Here is a 20,275-nt window from a genome sequence, read left to right on the forward strand (position 1 = left end):
GGAGTGTTGGCTATTCCTGCCAGCTTGGTGTCATCTGCAAATTTGATGAGTTCCCCATCTATCCCTCGTCCAAGTCATTGATGAAGATGTTGAAGAGTACTGGGCCTAAAACAGAGCCTTGGGGTACTCCACTGCATACTTCCCTCCATGTGGATGTAGTTCCATTGAGGACTACACGTTGAGTGCGGTTGGTCAGCCAATTACGAATCCATCTGGTGGTGGTGCTGTCTAACCCACATTTTTCTACTTTATCTAGTAGTAGGTTATGGTCTACTTTATCAAATGCTTTACTGAAGTCCAAGTAAATTATATCGACAGCATTCCTCTGGTCTACTAATTTTGTCATTTTGTCAAAGAATGCGATAAGATTAGTCTGGCATGATCTGTTTTTGACAAACCCATGTTGGCTTTTGGTTATTACTTTGTTTGCTTCTAGGTATTATGTTGTAGGGGGTGCGGTTACTTTTCATTTTGCTCTTGCCATAAGCATTTGTGGCTTTTTAAATTTTAAGTACTGGAAAATACTGTATATTGTATATACTGCAGAATCTGGTTATCTTCCAATAAAGCATTTTGGTTACATTTGTTCCCTAATGTTAACTAGTTATATAATTAACAACTTGTGTATTTACGGAGTTAACATCTAGGGTAATTTAAAAAGGCAACTATAACCACAATTAGAATTTAGGTAATTAACTAATTACTGTGCATTTCTATTGCTCAGGAGTTGGATACTTGCTTTTAATGGCAACTTTCAAAGTCAGAAAAAGTAGTTTTACTATGTCCTCACCATCAAGGTGATCATTTAAAGAATCATGAAACCAATAGCATAAACCCAGGGAAATTGGATTTTCTTTTTTCTTGAGTAATAGACTTCCAACGAAAGAGTTCTGTTTGAAATGGAAAAGCAAAAGCAGTTTTTCCACACATTGGAGGACCTGTTAGTCAAAGGAAACATCAAGCATTTTGTTATCTTCTCTGACCTTTCTGTGCAAAGGTTTCATGGTGTAGCTTTTATAAAGGTTTTAGGAAATTATAATAATTGGGGAAAGTCCCTGAGAGGCACACACCTTTGAATGAAATTGAATATCCTTGCTGATAATTAGATAATTTACTAAAAGTATTATCTTTTTTCCTCTTTAGTTTCTGTGCTTGAAGAATATAAGAACATTCCTTTCTGCCTGCTGTGAAATATTTGGCATGAAGAAGAGCGAACTCTTTGAAGCATTTGACTTGTTTGATGTTCGTGATTTTGGAAAGGTATTTACAAGAAATTCCTTACGTTTATATGACCGTGTTTATGTATGTTGCAACTACTGCAGAATGATTACTCTCTTTATTGATGCAACTGATGACTGATTAGTAGGTACACTAGTTTTTTAACGGGAAATTCATCTTGATTATAATGGATTAGCTCTTGTTCAAAATTGTCTTTGCAATCCCTGTGATTGTAGTTTGTTTTCTTCACACAGGGAAATGTTTATAAATATGTATAGTCACAGGGAAATTAAAGGTAGTGTTTCATCCCTTTAGGTGGAAATAAAAAGATTACTGAAGGGACGTGGTGGCTCAGTGGCTAAGACGCTGAGCTTGTTGATCAAAAGGTTGGCAGTTCAACCTTTTCGAATCCCTAGTGCTGCGTAACGGGCTGAGCTCCCGTTACTTGTCCCAGCTTCTGCCAACCTAGCAGTTCGAAAGCACGTAAAAAATGCTAGTAGCAAAATAGGGACTGTTAGATAGGGGGTGCAAATAGAAGAGGCAGGATGCCGTAGTAAAGTTCAGCACTTTTATTTCAGCCGCGATCAGAAAAAAATTGCGCCGGCAGGCTGCTGGAGCCCTCTTTTTAAACAGCTCTGACAGTCTCGCTGGCCACTGACAGCGGTTTATTTTTCCCACCGCTAGATTAGCCAGTCAGCAGTGGGTATGGAAATGGGTGCTCCGTACATCAGTACGTAACAGGGACCGCCTTTGGTGGGAAGGTAAAAGCATTCTGTGTGCCTTTGGCTTTTAGTCATGCCAGCCACATCATAGAGACGTCTTTGGACAGCGCTGGCTCTTCAGCTTTGAAACGGAGATGAGCACCACCTCTAGAGTTGGGAATGACTAGCATGTATGTGCGAGGGGAACCTTTCTTTAAAAAGATTACCAAATCTTGAAATAATTTATCAGCTTTACCCAATCGGAAATAGCCCTCCCAACTTGACACTCCATTAACTGAAGATAAATTGTGATTGTAATTACCAGAATATTTGAAAGGAAGGAACGCTTAATGTAATAGTAGACATGGTTTTATCAAGGGTAGAATACACTTTTAAAAAAAAATTATGCTTTTTTTGGCAGCTCTGGTTGCTGATACTCAATGTGTTTCCTCTGTGAGCTTTAGGAATTACACTAACATGGATATGTATCATTTCTAAAGTAATTTGGACAGGAAGGATGACACATAGTTTTATTCTTTTGTCTGGTATTTTGTAAACTTTTTTTTTTTAGGAAACCAAATTTCAAGAAAGCCATAGTTAAGTATCTGTCACCCTGTACTATTTTAAAATTAAACTAGAATTAGAATAGAATAGAATTTTATTGGCCAAGTGTGGTTGGACACACAAGGAATTTATCTTGGTGCATATGCTCTCAGTGTACATAAAAGAAAAGATACATTCATCAAGGTACAACACTTACAACACTTAATGATAGTCATAGAGTACAAATTTAACACTTAATGATACAACACTTAATGATAGTGATAGGCTACAAATAAGCAACCAGGAAACAATATCAGTATAAATCATACAAGCATACAAGCAACAAAATTACAGTCATAAGTGGAAGGAGTCTTCAACAGTCCCTTCCAACTCAGTTATTCTATATTCTATTCCTTTTTCTAAGTGGGAGTAATGAATTCTAGTCTGGAGAAATTTAGCAGTTTCAAAAAGTTTTAGTTCAATTCTATTAACAACTTAGATTTTTTTTAACTGTACGCTGAATGTCATGGATACTTGGGAGGAATCTTGGAAAGTTACTGATAATTCCTTATCCGACCTTTCCCACAGAACTTCCACGGTTTTTAATTTAAAAACCGTTACATCATTGGAAGCCTGCAGTGTGGGCACACATTTGGAGTCATTAGAAACTGTACAGGTTTTTTTCCTCCCTTAATGCTGATCCAGTTTTCTAGGCCAACTAGAGATAAATGCTTTGAATATGCTTCGTATTAGAATGCTCACATTTATGTGAAAGGAAGAAAACCCTGAAAGGAAGAAAACCTCAAATTTAAGACAATCTTACCTCCCTCCCCGAGAATTTAAGACAATTCTTAAAAAAGAAAAGAAAGAAGAAGGAGAATAAAAATGCCAAACAAAAGTGCCAAGAAAAATTACAAATGTATTGGTGCAGATAGTGGCGAAATCCAATTTTTTTTTACTACCCGGTTCTGTGGGCATGGCTTGGTGGGTGTGGTGTGGCTTGGTGGATGGATGGATGCACTATTTCAAGGGTGGTCTTACCAAGGCATTATAAAGTGGTATTAACACTTAGTGTGATCTTGATCCTATACTGTTAATGCAGCCTAGGACTGCGCTGGCTTCTTTTACTGAAGGCATATTCTAAGAGTGATAATTCTAGAGATAAGGATGGTGCTCATAGGAAGCCTTAGTGAGACTGGGTGACTTATCTGCCTTTCTGCCTCTATTCAGTCTCCTTGCTGGCATTACTTACAGCTATTCCTTGACTTACAACCACTCATTCAGCAACCATTTGAATTTAGAATGGCACTTACAGCGGGTCCTCACAATTACAATTGTTGCAGCATTCTCCCATGTTCACATGATCAAAATTCAGGCACTTGGCAACTGGCATATATTTATGATGGTAGTAGCATCCTGGGCAGTGGTGGGTTGCTACCTGTTTGCCCCGGATTGGGCAAACTGATAGCGGTGGCGATGGGAGGCTCCGCCCACCCACCTGGATACTTCTGCGCACGCACCCACGAGCAAACTGGTAGCAATGGGTTTTGAAACCCACTACTGATCCTGGGGTCATGTGATCACCATTTGCAACCTTCCCAGCTAGCTTCCAATATGCAAAGTCAGTGGGGGAAGCCAGTTTCGCTTAATGACGGTATTATTCATTTAACAACTACAGTGATTTGCTCAGCTATCGTGGCAAACAAGGTTGTAAAATTGGATGGGATTCACTTAACAACTGTTTTTCTTAGCAATGGAAATTCTGATCCTAACTCTGGTCGTAAGTCAAGTACAACTACCGTATATGCTTTTCCTCCTTCCCATCCTCTCACTTTAGTATCATTTGTCTGTAGTTGGCAAATGTGGGGCTGCATTAACAATTATTATTGGGGAGAAATAATTTCAGTATGTTTATATAGATTAGTTTTATATTCAGTACAAGTACAATGCCCATCAGGGCAAGGTTTTCAAGTGGATTATTATTCTCGCTGTGCCTTTTGTCTCTAGTCTTTTCTTTTGCATTTTGTTAATGGCAAAATACAATTTGAGTTCAATCTACTTGTCTTGAACAAATGCCATAGCATTCAAATTTTAAAAAAGCAGTGTAATACTGATTTCTATCTAAAGGTTTGTGAGAAATGGAAAATAACTCAAGATTATGAATTTATAACTGCAGGCCCTGGCTTCACTTGAGAGGCAGACAAAAGTATTATTTGTCACAATTTTTTATGTGACTTAAGCTCTTCCTTGCCTATTCACCATTTGTGTAGTGTTGTTTTATTCTCTTTACTGTCTAGCCAGGGGTGAAATGCTCCCGGTATGGACCGGATCACCCGATCCGGTAGTGACGGTGGCTGGTGGTTCACAGAACTGGTAGCAAAAATCCCTGTCCCCCCAATTAAAATCATTACAGGTATTAAATGAAGAAGGGAGGAATTATACTTGGTTTCAATATGGGCAACTAAGTGCTAGATGGAAAGAAGATCAAAAAATTGGTATAATGCAAAGGGAGGAAAATTTAATAAAGCAAATTAGAAATCAGACCCAGGAGCATATAAAGAGATTGTATAATGTGTTGCTTGAAATATATTCGGAAAAGGATTTGGTAAAGGACTGTATGATAAAATGGGCACAGAATATTCAGGAACCAATAATGTTGGAAATATGGGAGAAAATCTGGGTTAGAAATGTTAAGTTTACACAAGCACAGAATTTAAGGGAAAATTTTTATAAGATGTTTTATAGATGGCACTTAGATCCCAAAAAATTATCATGTATGTATCCTGATATCCAAGCGAAATGTTGGAGGTGTGATTGTGATGACGCTACATATTTTCATATTTGGTGGACTTGCAAGAAAATTAAGGCCTTTTGTATAAGAATTTGGTGGATTATTCAAAATGTACTGAAGAAGAAGATAAAGTTCCTGCTGCAATTTTTCCTTTTGGGAATTATAACGGATTGTACAGGGATTGAGACTAAATTGATTCTGAATTTAATAACAGCAGCAAGACTGTTGATTGGACAATACTGGAAGAAAGAAGCGGTACCTACAATAGAAGAATGGATATTGAAAGTTACTAATTTGGCTGAGATGGCTAAAATCTCAGCTTTTTTGAAAGACAATACGCAGGAAAGGTATTTAATTGAATGGAAAAAATGGATTGATTATCTACAAAACAGATATCAGATTAAGAAATATCAGACTGCCTTTGAATAATTAGGAAGTATTATTTTATGTAATGGGGAGGGGGTTGGGAGATGAAAAGATTTGGATGAGGTTAATTGGATTAGAAGGGAAAATTTTACTCTATGTTTGGTTTATGTATAACAATACCTTGTGATTGATCCGCAAACCGGGGGAAGGGGAAGGGGTTTTGTGGGGGGGAGGGGGGAAAAAGGGGAAAAAATGTTTTTGTTTCTTAAAACTTTTTCAATTAAAAAAAAAAAATCCCTGTCCCCCCATGCCCAGCTGAGCTGCGCGATCATCAGATTTTTTTTTAACTTTTAAAAGCATTTGTTCTCCACCCGAAAAAAATTCTTTTAAAAGTAAAAAAAAAAAAAGTTGGCCATGCCCACCCAGTCACATTACCCCCAAGCCACGCCCACAGAACTGATAATAACAAATTTTACATTTCACCCTTGCTTCTAGCTGTTTTTAAGAAGCATATTTTTGTTTTAAACTGAACTTTTCTATTTGTAATGGCAAGAAGAGTTGTATTTTTTTAAATTTCTTTTTGTCACAACAGTATACACAAACATTGTCATAAATAAAACAACATATCTTGAAGAATATATATATATATATATATAAGCAAAAAAAAATGCATCAACTATATTAAATTGATATAATGAAGGGAACAATAGGAGAGGAACGATAGGCACTTTTGTGCTCTTATGCACGCCCCTTATAGTCATCTTAGGAATGGGGTGAGGTCAATAGTAGACAGTTTTTGGTTGAAGATTTTGGGATTTTGAGTAGAGACTATGGAGTCAGGTAATGAGCATTAACAACTCTGTTACAGAAGTCATATTTTCTGCAATCAAGTTTGAAGCGGTTGACATTAAGCTTGAATCTATTTTTTGCTCTTGTAATATTGCGATTGAAGCTGAAGTAGTCTTTTACAGGAAGGATATTGCAATAGATGATTTTGTGTGTTAAACACAGGTCATGTTGAAGTCGAAGGAGTTGTAAGTTTTCTAATCCCAGGATTTCAAGTCTGGTGGTATAAGGTATTTTGTTGTTTTCGGAGGAGCGAAGAACTCTTCTAGTAAAATATTTCTGAACTCGTTCTATTGTATTTATGTCAGAGATGTGGTATGGGTTCCAGACGGATGAGCTGTATTCAAGAATAGGTCTAGCAAATGTTTTGTATGCTCTAGTTAGTAGTGTAGAGTTTTTAGAAAAGAAGCTGCGTAAAATTAGAACTGTTTTTCCACCTTTCTTCTTCTTTCATTGCTATGGAGATATAAACTAGATATAAACATGATTTCTTTTCTGGACTGCTACATAGCTCTACTGTTAACAACTCCAAATACTGGAAGGATATTTTTGTGATGCGGGCATTATTTCTTTAATCCTCTTCTGCCCATTTTGCTTTTATTCCATATTGTTCTGATTCCAGTTTTATGTGACCGTAGGCTTTTGTTTCTAGGATCAAACTTTGCTGCTTCTTCTTTTTTTCTTCCGTCTCTCCCTTTACCATATACTGAGCCAGGATCCACTCAATAAATAAAGTTGCATGATCATGATTGCGCTCAGACCCTTGAACTGTGCTAAAAATATGCTGTATAAGAATTCTCTGCATTCTTTACTTTTCAAATTTTAGTATCAGTTCTGCAAAACTTGGTAGCTTATTGTCATGCATATGTGTTTCTTAGCATTACACAACATACAGATTTGATCTTGGCTGATATTGATTGGGTGGACAACCTTTAGGAAATTCCAGGGACGTAGCCTAGATCAGAGGTCTTCAAACTTGGCAGCTTTAAGACTTGTGGACTTCAATTCCCAGCTATGCTGGCTGGAGAATTCTGGGAGTTGAAGTCCACAAGTCTTAAAGATGCCAAGTTTGGGGACCCCTGGCCTAGATTATGTAGCTGAGAAAACATATTGGAAGAAAGCAATGACAAGGTGTCTACTGATGTGAATGAAAAACGTGGACATGCCCAGGAGTCAACAGGAGTTGATCTTCAGTCAAAGGAGATGTCACTGTTAATCAGTCAATCTGACATTACTCCATGAAACACATGCTTGAATTCCTCACTTGAAAAGTAAAAAGTATCTGTGGAATTTAAAACTCAGCATACTTCACTACTAAAAATTTCAGTAGGGTAGGACCTAGGTAACTTACTGGCCTTAACTGAAACAAGGTGTGCATGTTGTGAACAATATAAATGGGTTAGGAGAATGTTATCTTAACCCAAATTAGATCAAAATTTATCTGAGATTAAACTATCACCTAGTCCAGGGATTTGCTTTGCTGGCTGAGGAATTCTGGGAGTTGAAGTCCACAAGTCTTAAAGTTGCCATGGTTGGCGACCCCTGACCTAGTCAACTATGTGGCATTATTTATCCTGAAAAAGTAGAAACTCTGCTCATTGTTCTTCGAAGGAAAATTATGATAGAAGATGGCTGAAAAAAAAAGCTTCTCTGTTACAAAGCTCATTGCCAAGGCCTAGTAGTGCAGGAAAAACCTCCAAATGCCAATTGACTGAAATGGCCAAGCTATCTTCTACTTTCTGTCTTCTTAAAGGGGAAGCCCTGAGGTACCTTACTAGTACTATCCTACTTCAAGGAAAACTGTGCACTTCCTGGAGGATGTAGGTGGAAAACCCGAAATATCCCCTTTTGATCCAGTTAATTTAATTTGGTGCTATGAGAACCACTGATTGGAAAGGGCTCATTGGGTTAACTGTGTGAACAGCCATTAAGTGACTTGAAGCCTCCTGGTTATGTATTATAAGTAATGTAAGTGGCTGTGCAGCCCTACATCCACCTCTCTTTTTTGCAGTCTAGGCATAAAGTTCCTGTTAGGTTGCTGTACAGATCTGGTATTTAGGAGGCTGGTTCTTGAAATGGGAACCTCGTGAACTGATGAGTTGGTACTTCTTTGCTTGTTGTGTCTAGTATTGAGTACCTTCAGGTCTTGGAGTCAGCAGTAGACAGTGAATAAGACACAATATTGGGTCTGTTCATTTGCAGGCGCTATAGTGGAGGAGGGTTACTACCTAAGCTCGTTCCCAGAATATGAACTGTATTCCTTGGCTTTAACTGCTGCCGTCTCTTCCCACTCTCCACCTCTCTTGTATGAGTACTTCTACACCCAAATTGTTGGATTATGCAGGTCATTCATTTTCTCTAGGAAATTTTTACATTCACTGTCTATAATTACTCAGGACTATAAATGTAGGTAGTACATTAAACCCTTTGAAGAAAACATTCAAGTGTAGAACTAGACATGTGAATGGTCCCTCCCTTCTGCAAAGTCAGGTTGCGATATCAGTGAACAGCTGGTGGCCTATGGGTGTGAATGGCTTCAATAGACAGCCTTAACTTGTGGGGACACCACTAAGTGGAAGGTGTTTTTGTTTTTTGTGACCTCTGGCAACTGCCTGGTTTAATCTCTGCAGTTTTCTTGCAAGGTTTTCAGAAGTGGTTTGCCATTGCCTGTTTCCTAGGGCTGAGAGACAGTGAACCAGCTGGCTTTGTCCTTAAGGCAGGTTTAGAACTCACCCGTCTCCTGGTTTCCAGCCTCATACCTTAACCACAGGTTAAGTTGTGGTTCCCTCGATATAAGAGTTGCAAATTCTAAGCTTATATAAAAATCATGTGAAGGCCTTCCTATTGCAGACAGACATATTGTAAGTGTAGATGATGTCATAGTATAAGTTGGAAAGGAGTAGGACTGATCCTAATTACTTGCATATCAAGATCTTCTGATTGCCTAAATAGAGCCATATTCCACTGCTAGGTATGGATCAAAACTTGTCTTGCATCTGTTATATTGGGTTCCCTTGTCCTGTTGGCTTGTGATAAATGTTAACAAATTGTTTCCTAATAAGTTCAATATCTGAACAGGGATTGGCTGTACTTATTATAGAACAAGGTAGACACCTCCCCCCCCACCCCGGCTCCATAAATGAGTGCTTGTGTTCAGGGTTATATTCACGGGTGGGCTTCAAAAATTTAACAAAGGGTTTTGTTAAAACAAGGGGCCCAGTTGCTGAGTAGGTGTGGCTACGGTGGGTATCGCCTAGCCAACCTCTTCCACCATGCCGGGAGGTGGTTTGCCTTCCCTGGGCTCCGGAGGCTTTTCTCAAGCCTCTGGAAGGGCAAAAATGGCCTCCCCAGGCTCTGGAGGCCTTCTGAGGTTATAAACTCGTTTCTGGCCTTCTTGAAGCTAGGACTATTTTTTGCCCTTCCCGAGCCTCCATGCATGCCCTACAATTACCTGCATCCAAAATGGGCTGCGTGGGGACTCCTGGGAGGGGTGAGGTAGGCGGGGCCAGCCAGGAGTGGGATTTGGGGGTTCTCCGAACTGCACAGAATCTTAGCTAGAAGTTCTCACGAACCCCCAGCAGCCCACCCCTGGTTATATCCCTCCCTTGAACTGTGTCCCATATTTTTTTTTTAATGAGGGAGAACTGGTCCTGAAAGACATTGTGATCCCCTTGAGCAAGCTGATTCTTGTTTCTTGTTTTTCAGTTTAACTAACATATTTTCAACACTCCATATCTAAATTTGCCGCTAGAAAGAACAAAATTGTGCAAGTGGAGTGTATTCCATTATATTTATTCTTTTGTGTGATATGAAGGGAAACTAGTGTTTTCTAACACAGTTGTGACATACTGACGAACAGTTAAAGGAGGTGATGCAGAATCTGTAATTTTCTGGAAACAAGGATCACAAAAAAGAAAGATTTTCTCCGATAAGGATATGGCTGCATGATTTTCTACACTTATTATAACTAAAGAGTTTTCAGTAATACATTGTGTGAGCATGCAATTATTACAGTTTCTATTTCTTAATCAAGGATCTTGCCATAACTTGATACAATGCAACAGTCTCTCTTGCCAAAGAATGAAAATGATGAAAAGGGTGTTATTTTTAGTTTAAGAGTCCGTTTGTAGAAACAGCAAAGATACACATTTGATATTCAAAGCATACATAAAAAGAAACATTTAACTTGCGTTTGCTTTTTCCTCCCTGTTTCAAGAGAACTGTTAACAGCTTTTTATAGGATTGTTGGCAAAGATCACAGATGATGAATTGTAGCTGTAGTGTTATATATGATTCCTTTATCTTCCATTCTCTGTGCTACAAAAAACTCATTTAACAGCAGGTGTAACAATAGCTGGGACTATATGCACAGTCTTTAGTATTGCACATTGAATTTCTTTAGCTCCTTTTAATGTAATCTTTAAAGCATAAATTTGTTTGTGCTTAAAGGTGGACTGATTCTCCATTTAAAAATAAGAAACTTAGCATCTGTTATTTGTGAGATACATATTTTGCTAGTCTTTACTGAATGGTTTTATGAAAGTATTTCATCATGATCTCTTGATTCTGCTTGGCAGAAACATCACCTAAAGATTTATTTTAACTGATATAGAATAATTGCATTAATGGAAAAAACTTTCCACAGCTTATGTAACATTTTAGAATCACTTTCTGCTCCAGAGCGGTCCTTTGGTTGGAATTGTCTTATGCATCAATTCCATACACCTGCCCCCTTCCACAATGTAAATTTGGCTTTGAATCTACGGTCGAGCTATTTTAGCACAGTTATTATATAGTGAAATAGTTTTGTGTTGCCTTAAAAATGTGATGAATTGTGTTATGGATTAGAAAAATGTTATGGATTAGAAAATGCTGAATCAAAAAATTTGCCATATTCATATGGAACCATCCTTTTACAGATATTTTTGTTGAGCCTGTGGGCACTGAAATGCAGAATTTGGGAAAGTGCCACGCAGCAGCTTTTCCTTAAGTTCCTTCTTACATATTTCTTTTTGTGTCTATAATTCTGTAAATATATTGAAAAGAAGCATTTATTGCAAAATCAATAAATTTGAGTTGACATTTTTTCAACTTTATTTTTGCCCTAAAGAAGGTTAAAAAGTGATGCATCAAGAGCTTGCTTTAAAATGAAGGTTTCTGGTGTAGGATAGGACTATTCTTCATAGAAATTTCTGTCTCTAAAATGTTTGGTCTGCTGCTTTTTGAAATCAAGGCAAGGTGCAAAAAGTTAATTCAAATACATCTCATTGTTTTTTGCCTTACTTCTCTGGGATGATTTCATACTGTACTGATTTTTCAAAGCCATGAAAGCAAATACATAAGCTTCATATTTTTATTGGAGTAGGTGCTGTAATAGTTGCTGGGTTATTTATGGCATGACGTCAAAAATGTTACAAGGTCATTTTTGAAATATTGCTACTCCTCAGGAGGGCTGGATTGTCATCTGACAGCTGGAAACCTGGCTGAATACTTTTCAAATAGCTGTTTCTTTCTCAGACAAAAGGAATAGAGCAGAGTCCAGAAAAATAATGGAATAATAGGTCATACTGTATGCAGTCATTTTAATCAGGCTGTTGATGCTCCGGAAATCCTGGATATGATGCAGTGGAACAAGATGAACCACCTGAGGTAGCTGATTATAAAGCTGGATTGACACTATGCAAGTGTTATTTAAATAGCTGCTGGTTGGGGCAGTGAAATACATGCCTTTCTTTCTTTCTTTCTTTCTTTCTTTCTTTCTTTCTTTCTTTCTTTCTTTCTTTCTTTCTTTCTTTCTTTCTTTCTTTCTTTCTTCCTTCCTTCCTTCCTTCCTTCCTTCCTTCCTTCCTTCCTTCCTTCCTTCCTTCCTTCCTTCCTTCCTTCCTTCCTCTCTCTCTCTTGCTCTATATATATTTGTATATGTGTGTGTGTGTGTGTATGTATGTATGTGTATGTGTATGTATGTATGTATATGTGTATATGTGTATATATGTGCATGTGTATGTGTGTATGTATATGTATGCATGTATATATTTACATATGTATATGGGAAGAGAAAGAGGGAGGGAGGGAGGGATAGGGAGAGACCCAGCTTTGAGCGTTGAAATGGAAATAGACAGGAAATGGCCTAGTTTTCAAAGCAACAAGATATGCAAGGTAGCAATTCTGATGTTCTTTTTTCTTTGGTCAGATTGTAACTATAGTACCTCAAAGTATATGGACAGGATGTGACACATCCTGGCATGCTGACATGCACATTGGTGTCATGTATTGAAGCAAAGACCATCAATTGTTATTATCAGCCCTTTGAAGTAGGCCTGGTCAAGAAGAAGGCACTAGGATTATAAGAATACAGGTAGTCCTCAATTTACAACTTCAGTTGAGCCTAAAATTTCTGTTCTTAAATGAGACATTTGTTAAGTGAATTCTGCTCCATTTTATGACCTTTCTTGCCTCAATTGTTAAATGAATCATTGCAGTTGATAAATTAGTAACCTGGTTTTTAAATGAATCTGGCTTTTCCATTGACTTTGCTTGTCAGAAGATTGCAAAAGGTGATCACATGAGCTTAGGTCCTAAATATTAACTCGTTACCAAGCATCTGAATTTGGATCACATGATCATGGGGATGCTGGAAAGGTCCAAACTATGAAAAATAATCATATTTCAAATTTTTTCAGTGCTGTTATAACTTTGAGCAGTCACTAAATGAACTGTTGTAAGTCAAGGACTACCTATACTACTTTGGCGTTGTAGGATATAATAACAGAATCCTAAAAATCTACCAGGTCCTTGTCCAACAGTTTAACAGAATCAAGACAAAGTTATTTTGAGTTTCTTTTTTAGGTCTTTCAACATCCCAGGATTGAATTGTCATTTTTCCTTAATCTATTTCTTCATCAAGATTAGCTGTATATTTCTTTAGACCAGGGGTTTGCAAACTTGGCTCTTTTAAGACTTGTGGATTTCAATTCCCAGAGTTGGGAATTGAAGTCCACAAGTCTTAAAAGAGCCAAGTTTGCAGACCCCTGCTTTAGACTAATGAATAACTGAGGCCATGTAATGACATTAGTGCATTTAGTTAAATTAAGCAAAACAGATTAATATCATTCTTTGTTTCACTGCAGTGGTTTAATGTAAATTTGTAAATATCTGTGAGAAAAGATGCAAAATAGGTAGCTCTTTTTAGATACCTCCCACCTATTGTTTTTTTTTTTTAAAAATCATAGTCATCTTAGTCTTGAGAGAAATTCTCAGCCATCACTTTCCAACGGTTTCTTTTCTGATTCCTACTGAAAACATCTTCTTGCAAGCTTTCTGGTAGTTCTCCCACCACCATCAGGAAGTTTTAAATGCCCACCATTTAGACTAGGGGTCTCCAACCTTGGCAACTTTAAGACGTGTGGACTTCAACTCCCAGAATTCCTCAGCCAAAGCTGGCTGAGGAATTCTGGGAGTTGAAATCCACACGTCTTAAAGTTGCCAAGGTTGGAGACCCCTGATTTAGACTGAGCAGCCCAACACTTTTCTAGTTTTTAAATAGATCTCCCTTCACTTTCTTCCTTTCGGAATCAAAGGTTGAGAACAACACTATTGATTTGAAGCAGAGATTGGTGCAGACCCATTACATGAATATGTAGACGCACAAAAACAACTTTATATATAAAATAATAGATGCTGAACTCAATAGGAATGAAATTGCCCCTTCTCCCCAGTCCTCCTTTGGAGAAGTCCCTCTTTCTCACTCACTCACTCACCCACCAGACTGACTGTTTTCAAAACTCAGTCCATTTTAAACATAGTAACCCACCCCTCACTTTGGTGGCTTCAGTTCTCTTTCTTCTCTTCATTGGGTTGATTCTTTCCATATGTGGAACCTGCCTTCCCTCCCTCCCCCCATTCACCTGTTTGGAATGCAGGCAGGCCTGGCATAGAGCAGGTAGGCAGCTTTGGGCCCCTCCCCTCCCCTCTTGTTCATGAAAAGTTCAATCACTCACTTTTCCAGTTGGAATACTGTACTTGGCCTCTTACCTTCTTGTTTGTTTTCTTAAGCTGCCTGGCTCATGAGTAATGCTGGTTCTTGGTTTAAAGGTTCCCCTCCTTAGTTCTTGGTTTTAAGGTTCATTTCCTTTCTGATTCTGAATTTCTCCTTTTGCTTCCCTTGAAATGCATGTGAGAGCGATCTGGCTGCGTTATCTTTCACCCCATTGATCGCCAGGGTTGATGAGGCTGATCTGGCTCGTTAGGCAGATGTCCCCTTCCTCCCTCACCACTCGGTGTGCATCCCTCCCGAAACTGTACATTCGGTGGAAGAGGATTTTAGGGGCGTATGGATCTTCAGTCAAGGATATACAATAGCTTCATTCCCTTGCTAGAACCTCCAAACAAGCTTCCCTTTTTTTATTTTTTATTTTTTTTAATTTTTATTTGCATTTATATCCCGCCCTTCTCCGAAGACTCAGGGTGGCTTACACTATGTCAAGCAATAGTCTTCATCCATTTGTATATTATATACAAAGTCAACTTACTGCCCACAACAATCTGGGTCCTCATTTTACCTACCTTATAAGGATGGAAGGCTGAGTCAACCTTGGGCCTGGTGGGGCTTGAACCTGCAGTAATTGCAAGCAGCTGTGTTAATAACAGACAGACTTAGTCTGCTGAGCCACCAGAGGCCCTTCTTGAAATCTCTGATTCCTTTTCATTTCTTTACGTTGTGTTCTTAAAGTAAGAACTGATTTTTCTTTCTTTTTCCCCCCCAGGTCTGGCTTCCTGAGTTAAATCTGTTTCGTTACACCTGTGCTTTTCTATGCCTTTGTCATACTATTTTTTTTTTTCATTTTCAAACTCTTTTAAGTTTTGTTTATCTCCTTCAAGGTGACCTCCCTCTTTCCTTATTCCTATTTTCTGGCAAGTCCTCTGATACTCCCTTCTATTATCTCATCTCATTGACTCAATGACCTTCTTTCTCCCTGTTCGTCTTTATCACACCCTGATGATGAACAATCTTGAGATCCCAAATAGCTGGAACTAAGTTATTTCCTTGTTTCTCATGACAACTTCCTACAGTTTGCATCCGTTTCACTAATTTCCCCAATTTGATTGCAATCCTCTGGGTTATATATCTATTTAGGCTAAATTATATCTCCAAATTAGTTGCTTAGGAAAATAATAGTTGCATGAAGAATTCAAGAATTCAAGTTTATTTTTTATAGTTCATAACAGTTTAATCATCTGAGAGCTCAACATCGTTATGAATTAATGTTGAATTATTGACTCCACTCTCACTATAAAGTATTTTTATTAAGTAAAATTCATCTTTTCACACTTCAAATGATTGAAAAAATATTAGTTGCTTCTGTCATTGCAATAGCAAGAAGATTTTTTATTTAAAAAATATGACGTGAGCTCACCATTGAAGTAGTGCTTTTTTAAAAAAACTGATAGTAGGAAAGTTTATTGTACCAGTTATTTTTGATTGAGTTATTGATTAAAATAAGTCATTTTATTGTACTAATAGCATAGTATCCCATGTTAGGATAACCAAGTTGAAATAACCCATCATTTTTTGATGTTCCTTTTTCTTCATTCAAGTTACCATACATTTTCATTAAGTGGTATATATATTTTACTTTATATGAATGTCTTTGCAATATTCTTTATCTCCAAACAAATTATAGTGAATTTTGTTTGTGTAGAAAATAACAATATGTCTAAAGGTCCCTGTCCATCTTCAATGAGAGCATCCAATAGATTGTACTAACTCAGTATAAACACACACGGCTTTTTTATGACCTGAGGAATTATTTAGGTTATTAACTAACCTAAATTATTATTTAGGTTTTTATATCCCACCAGACTCTACAGACACAATTTCCACAATGTCTAAGGAATCCCAGTCATAGTGCCTCTTTCCTAACCTTGAGTTGTGATTGTTGAACAAGCCACAAGCCTGTTGGGCTAATAGCTAAGACTATTTTTCCCTCCTTATCCAACTGATCTTGGTTATATATGCCAGGCCCATGTAATAGTCTTATTACAAACTGATGTGGCGTTTGCTAGCAACAGCCTGAGGCCAAAGTGTCCAGGAATAAGACAACAAGAAGCTAAGGAAAAGGCAGCTGAGGTGGAAGATGAGTCTGGAACTAAAATACCAATTTTCGTAAATGAGGAATAGATTGCACCATGACCTTCCATACTATCTCCCTCTATAACTTACAGTGGAAATTTCTCTGTAATATCCTGCATCTCTCATCCTCCCCCCTCCTCCGAATTTAGGAGTATCCCTTCTAAAAGCCTTTCTTTTTTCATCAATTACTTCTACAAGTTTTGGGCTGGGATCTTTCCTATCAGGCATATTGATTCCATTTCCCCCAATCCTTATTATCACATATCAACCTGTGGGTCACTTTTCTACTAATTCTTTCCCACCATTCTTCTGCTTGAGGTTATTTTCCCCCCCCCCCACAGCCCCTTTCTTTCTCTCTCTGTCATCTACAGAGTGAAGTTTTATTAGTGTCCATAGCCAGATAATAATTACTGTGTGCTACAATTTATTGAATCTGACATTAGTTAGTGTACCATCTGAAGAGCTGTTTTATTCTGTCATGGTTTTTGTTCCCTATTTGGAGAGAGATTGTTTTCTTGACCTTGCATTTTCAACTTCTTTCTATGGTAACCTGTACAAAAATATCAAAGTTTTAAAAATATTTATTATTAGTCTTTGATGGAGATCACGTGTACGTAAGTTTAAAATTAAAGCAGAAGTTGTAACCTAGCTAAAAAAGAAGGCAAAAATTATAGACCAGTTGCAACCCCTTTTTTGTCTGGGTAGGATGCTTGTAAGAACAGTTTCAGAGATTACCTATTCTTCCATCCCCCTTGCCATCAGAATTGATGAAGCTTCTTGGATGAAAAGTGAAACGTTTTTTTCATCCTCCTCAAGGAAAAAACAGTGCAGGTGCCTTGTTGAAGAAAAAAGTGTGACCTGGATGACTGAGAGTCACTACAGACATTTCTGAGAGGTTCTTGGATGAACCTGCTCACTTAGACCTTGAATCCATGCCTGCTTTTGGAACGGAAGTCACCTTAGGTGCGCTCCAAGATGAGATGTATCGAAAGGAAGATGCTAAACTGCTTAATAGCTCCATAGTCAGGATTTTTTTAAGAGCCTGATAAGACTTCAGCGTTTTATCTCTCTATGTAAAGTTTTCACGCATTAGTGTTTATTCTCTCCGCATCTTTTTAAAAAAACTGTATGGAAAATTCAATTTATCTATCTGTGTGTGTGTGTATGTCTGTTTGTCTGTTTGTCTGTTTGTCTGTCTGTCTGTCTGTCTGTCTATCTATCTATCTATCTATCTATCTATCTATCTATCTATCTATCTATCTATCTATCTATCTATCATCTATTCATCCATCCATCCATCCATCCATCCATCCATCCATCCATCCATCCATAACATTTATTTATTATTTATTATTTATATTTCTATACCGCCCTTCTCCGAAGACTCAGGGCAATTTACAGCCAGAATAAAGTAATTACACAAAAGTTAAAAAACAGAATAAATCTTTAAAAATCTAATTCAATTGGCCGAAATTTAAAAATAGTGAAATAAAATTGTAAAAAACAAGCCCCAATAAAACCCCCATTAAAATTACCATTAGGCCAGCCCTGCTCGATGAAACAAAAAAGTCTTGAGCTCGCGCTTAAAGGTCCGGAGGTCAGGGAGTAGACGTAGTCCCAAAGGTAGTTCATTCCACAGGGCAGGTGCCCCCACAGAGAATGCTCTTCCCCTGGGAGTCGCCAGCCGGCATTGCTTCGCTGATGGCACCCTGAGGAGGCCCTCCCTTTGAGAGCGCACAGGTCGATGGGAGGTTGTTCATGGCAGTAGGCGGTCCCGTAAGTAACCTGGTCCCAAGCCATGGAGTGCTTTAAAGGTGATAATCAACACCTTGAATTACACCCGGAAGACCACCAGCAACCAGTGCAGGCTGCGTAGGAGAGGTGTTATATGGGAGCTACGAGATGCTCCCTCTATCCCCCGCGCAGCCGCATTCTGTACCAGTTGGAGCCTCCTGGTGCTCTTAAAGGGAAGCCCTATGTAGAGAGCATTGCAGTAATCCAGGCGGGAGGTAACGAGGGCATGAGTGATGGTGCATAAAGAATCCCGGTCCAGGAAGGGATGCAACTGGCGAATCAGGCGTACCTGATAAAAAGCTCCCCTGGCGATGGCTGTCAAATGCTCTTCTAGCGATAGCCGTACATCCAGGAGAACGCCTAAGTTGCGAACCAACTCCCTGGGGGCCAACGATTGGCCTCCCATCTTATCATAGGATAATTCAGGGCACCTTACAGTTACATATACAGTTAAAACATAAAATGTTAAAACCAGACATTAAAACTAAGGACACATGGGGGAGGGTGGGGTGGAGTGTAGGGGGAAGTGGGATATGTTATTACTCAATCAACCATCTCCATTGTTCTCTTCCCCCACTGGGACCCCAAGCCAACTACTGCACCCACATCTTTAGGCTGTTACGACAAGATACGAGGTTTGGGGCCAACCTCACATGGGGGGGAGGGGGCAAAATGTTTCAGAGGGTAGGAGCAACAGCAGAGAAGGTCATCCTCCTGGATCCCGCCAGCTAGAATATTCAGGCTGACGGGACTGTAGCAACTCCTCTGCCGGCATATGTGGGTAAACGCCAATCCCGGTGGGGTGAGACAGTCCCTCAAGTAACCTGGACCCATGCCATGAAGGACTTTAAAGTTGATCACCCACACCTTGAATTGCACCTGGAAGCAGACTGGTAACCAATGCAGCTCATGGAGCAGTGGTGTTATAGGGGCCATTCTTGCCCTCCCCCCCAAAAAACTGCCTGCACTGCTGCACTCTGCACCAGCTGTAGTTTCCAAATGCTCTTCAAGAGTAGCCCCATGTAGAGTGTTACAATGACTAGGGATTGAGCAACTGAGCGTAGGAAAGGCTACAACTGTTGCACAACATGAAGTCCTAGCTGCGACTGCTATCTGTTTCTTGAACAGGAGTTGCGAGTCCAGAAGAAACCCCAAGTTGCAGACTGAGTCTTTCAGGGCCAGTTCCTATATAGATTCCAACAAGAATTGGATGTTTTGAAAATAAATTTACAATTTAACATTCTTATCAACTTCTAGATATGTGTTTAGATTTACCTTAAGTATTGCTATTGATTTGTTTAAAGACCTGACAAACCTGAGCCTAAAATATAGAATTCCTAGTAATAAATTGTATTTATTTATGTTAATAAAATATTTCTTTCTTCAGTGTATTCCTATCCTAACCCTTGAGGGGGAAAAAAAAAACTATGCTTAATGTTGTCAGCCTCTTAAATGCCTATTGAATACTTCCCTTGTTAAGAGATAGATACTCTAGAAAATGGCACCTGAAGTCAATACTGTATTTTCTTTCAACTTCAGCAACATGCTACCACATGAAACTGTGAGTTCTTTATTGGATGTCTTAACAAATGTCTTGCTTAGCTACATAAATTTTGGGCTTGATTGTGGTAGTAAGTTGAGGACTACCTGTTTTTCTGGGAAAGAGGCTGGTGGTAGCATTATTATGGCATCTGTTCTAAAGAAGGACAGTAGAATTGGAGTGGAGTCTCTCTCTGTGGGAGCCATCACCACCCAATTCACACAATGCATGCTTGTGAATGTGACCTGTTATTGCCATCTTAAAATTATAGATCCTATTTATCTTATAACCTTATTTAGCTATTACATCTTTTATTTTGCCGAGTCATCTTGCTGAACTTTGGCAAT

General features: G+C 38.6%; 1 protein-coding gene across 1 annotated transcript in view; it reads left to right on the top strand.

Annotated features, from left to right (window-relative positions):
- VAV3 (vav guanine nucleotide exchange factor 3) overlaps positions 1-20,275 on the top strand; it is a 230,998-nt gene that overhangs the window by 55,389 nt on the left and 155,334 nt on the right. The window contains exon 2 of the mRNA XM_058179240.1: positions 1,144-1,260. Coding sequence (XP_058035223.1) covers positions 1,144-1,260 — 117 coding nt within the window. The remainder of the gene's footprint in view (positions 1-1,143; positions 1,261-20,275) is intronic.

Source organism: Ahaetulla prasina, chromosome 3, assembly GCF_028640845.1.
Source record: "Ahaetulla prasina isolate Xishuangbanna chromosome 3, ASM2864084v1, whole genome shotgun sequence".
In the NCBI taxonomy this organism is placed as follows: Eukaryota; Metazoa; Chordata; class Lepidosauria; order Squamata; family Colubridae; genus Ahaetulla; species Ahaetulla prasina.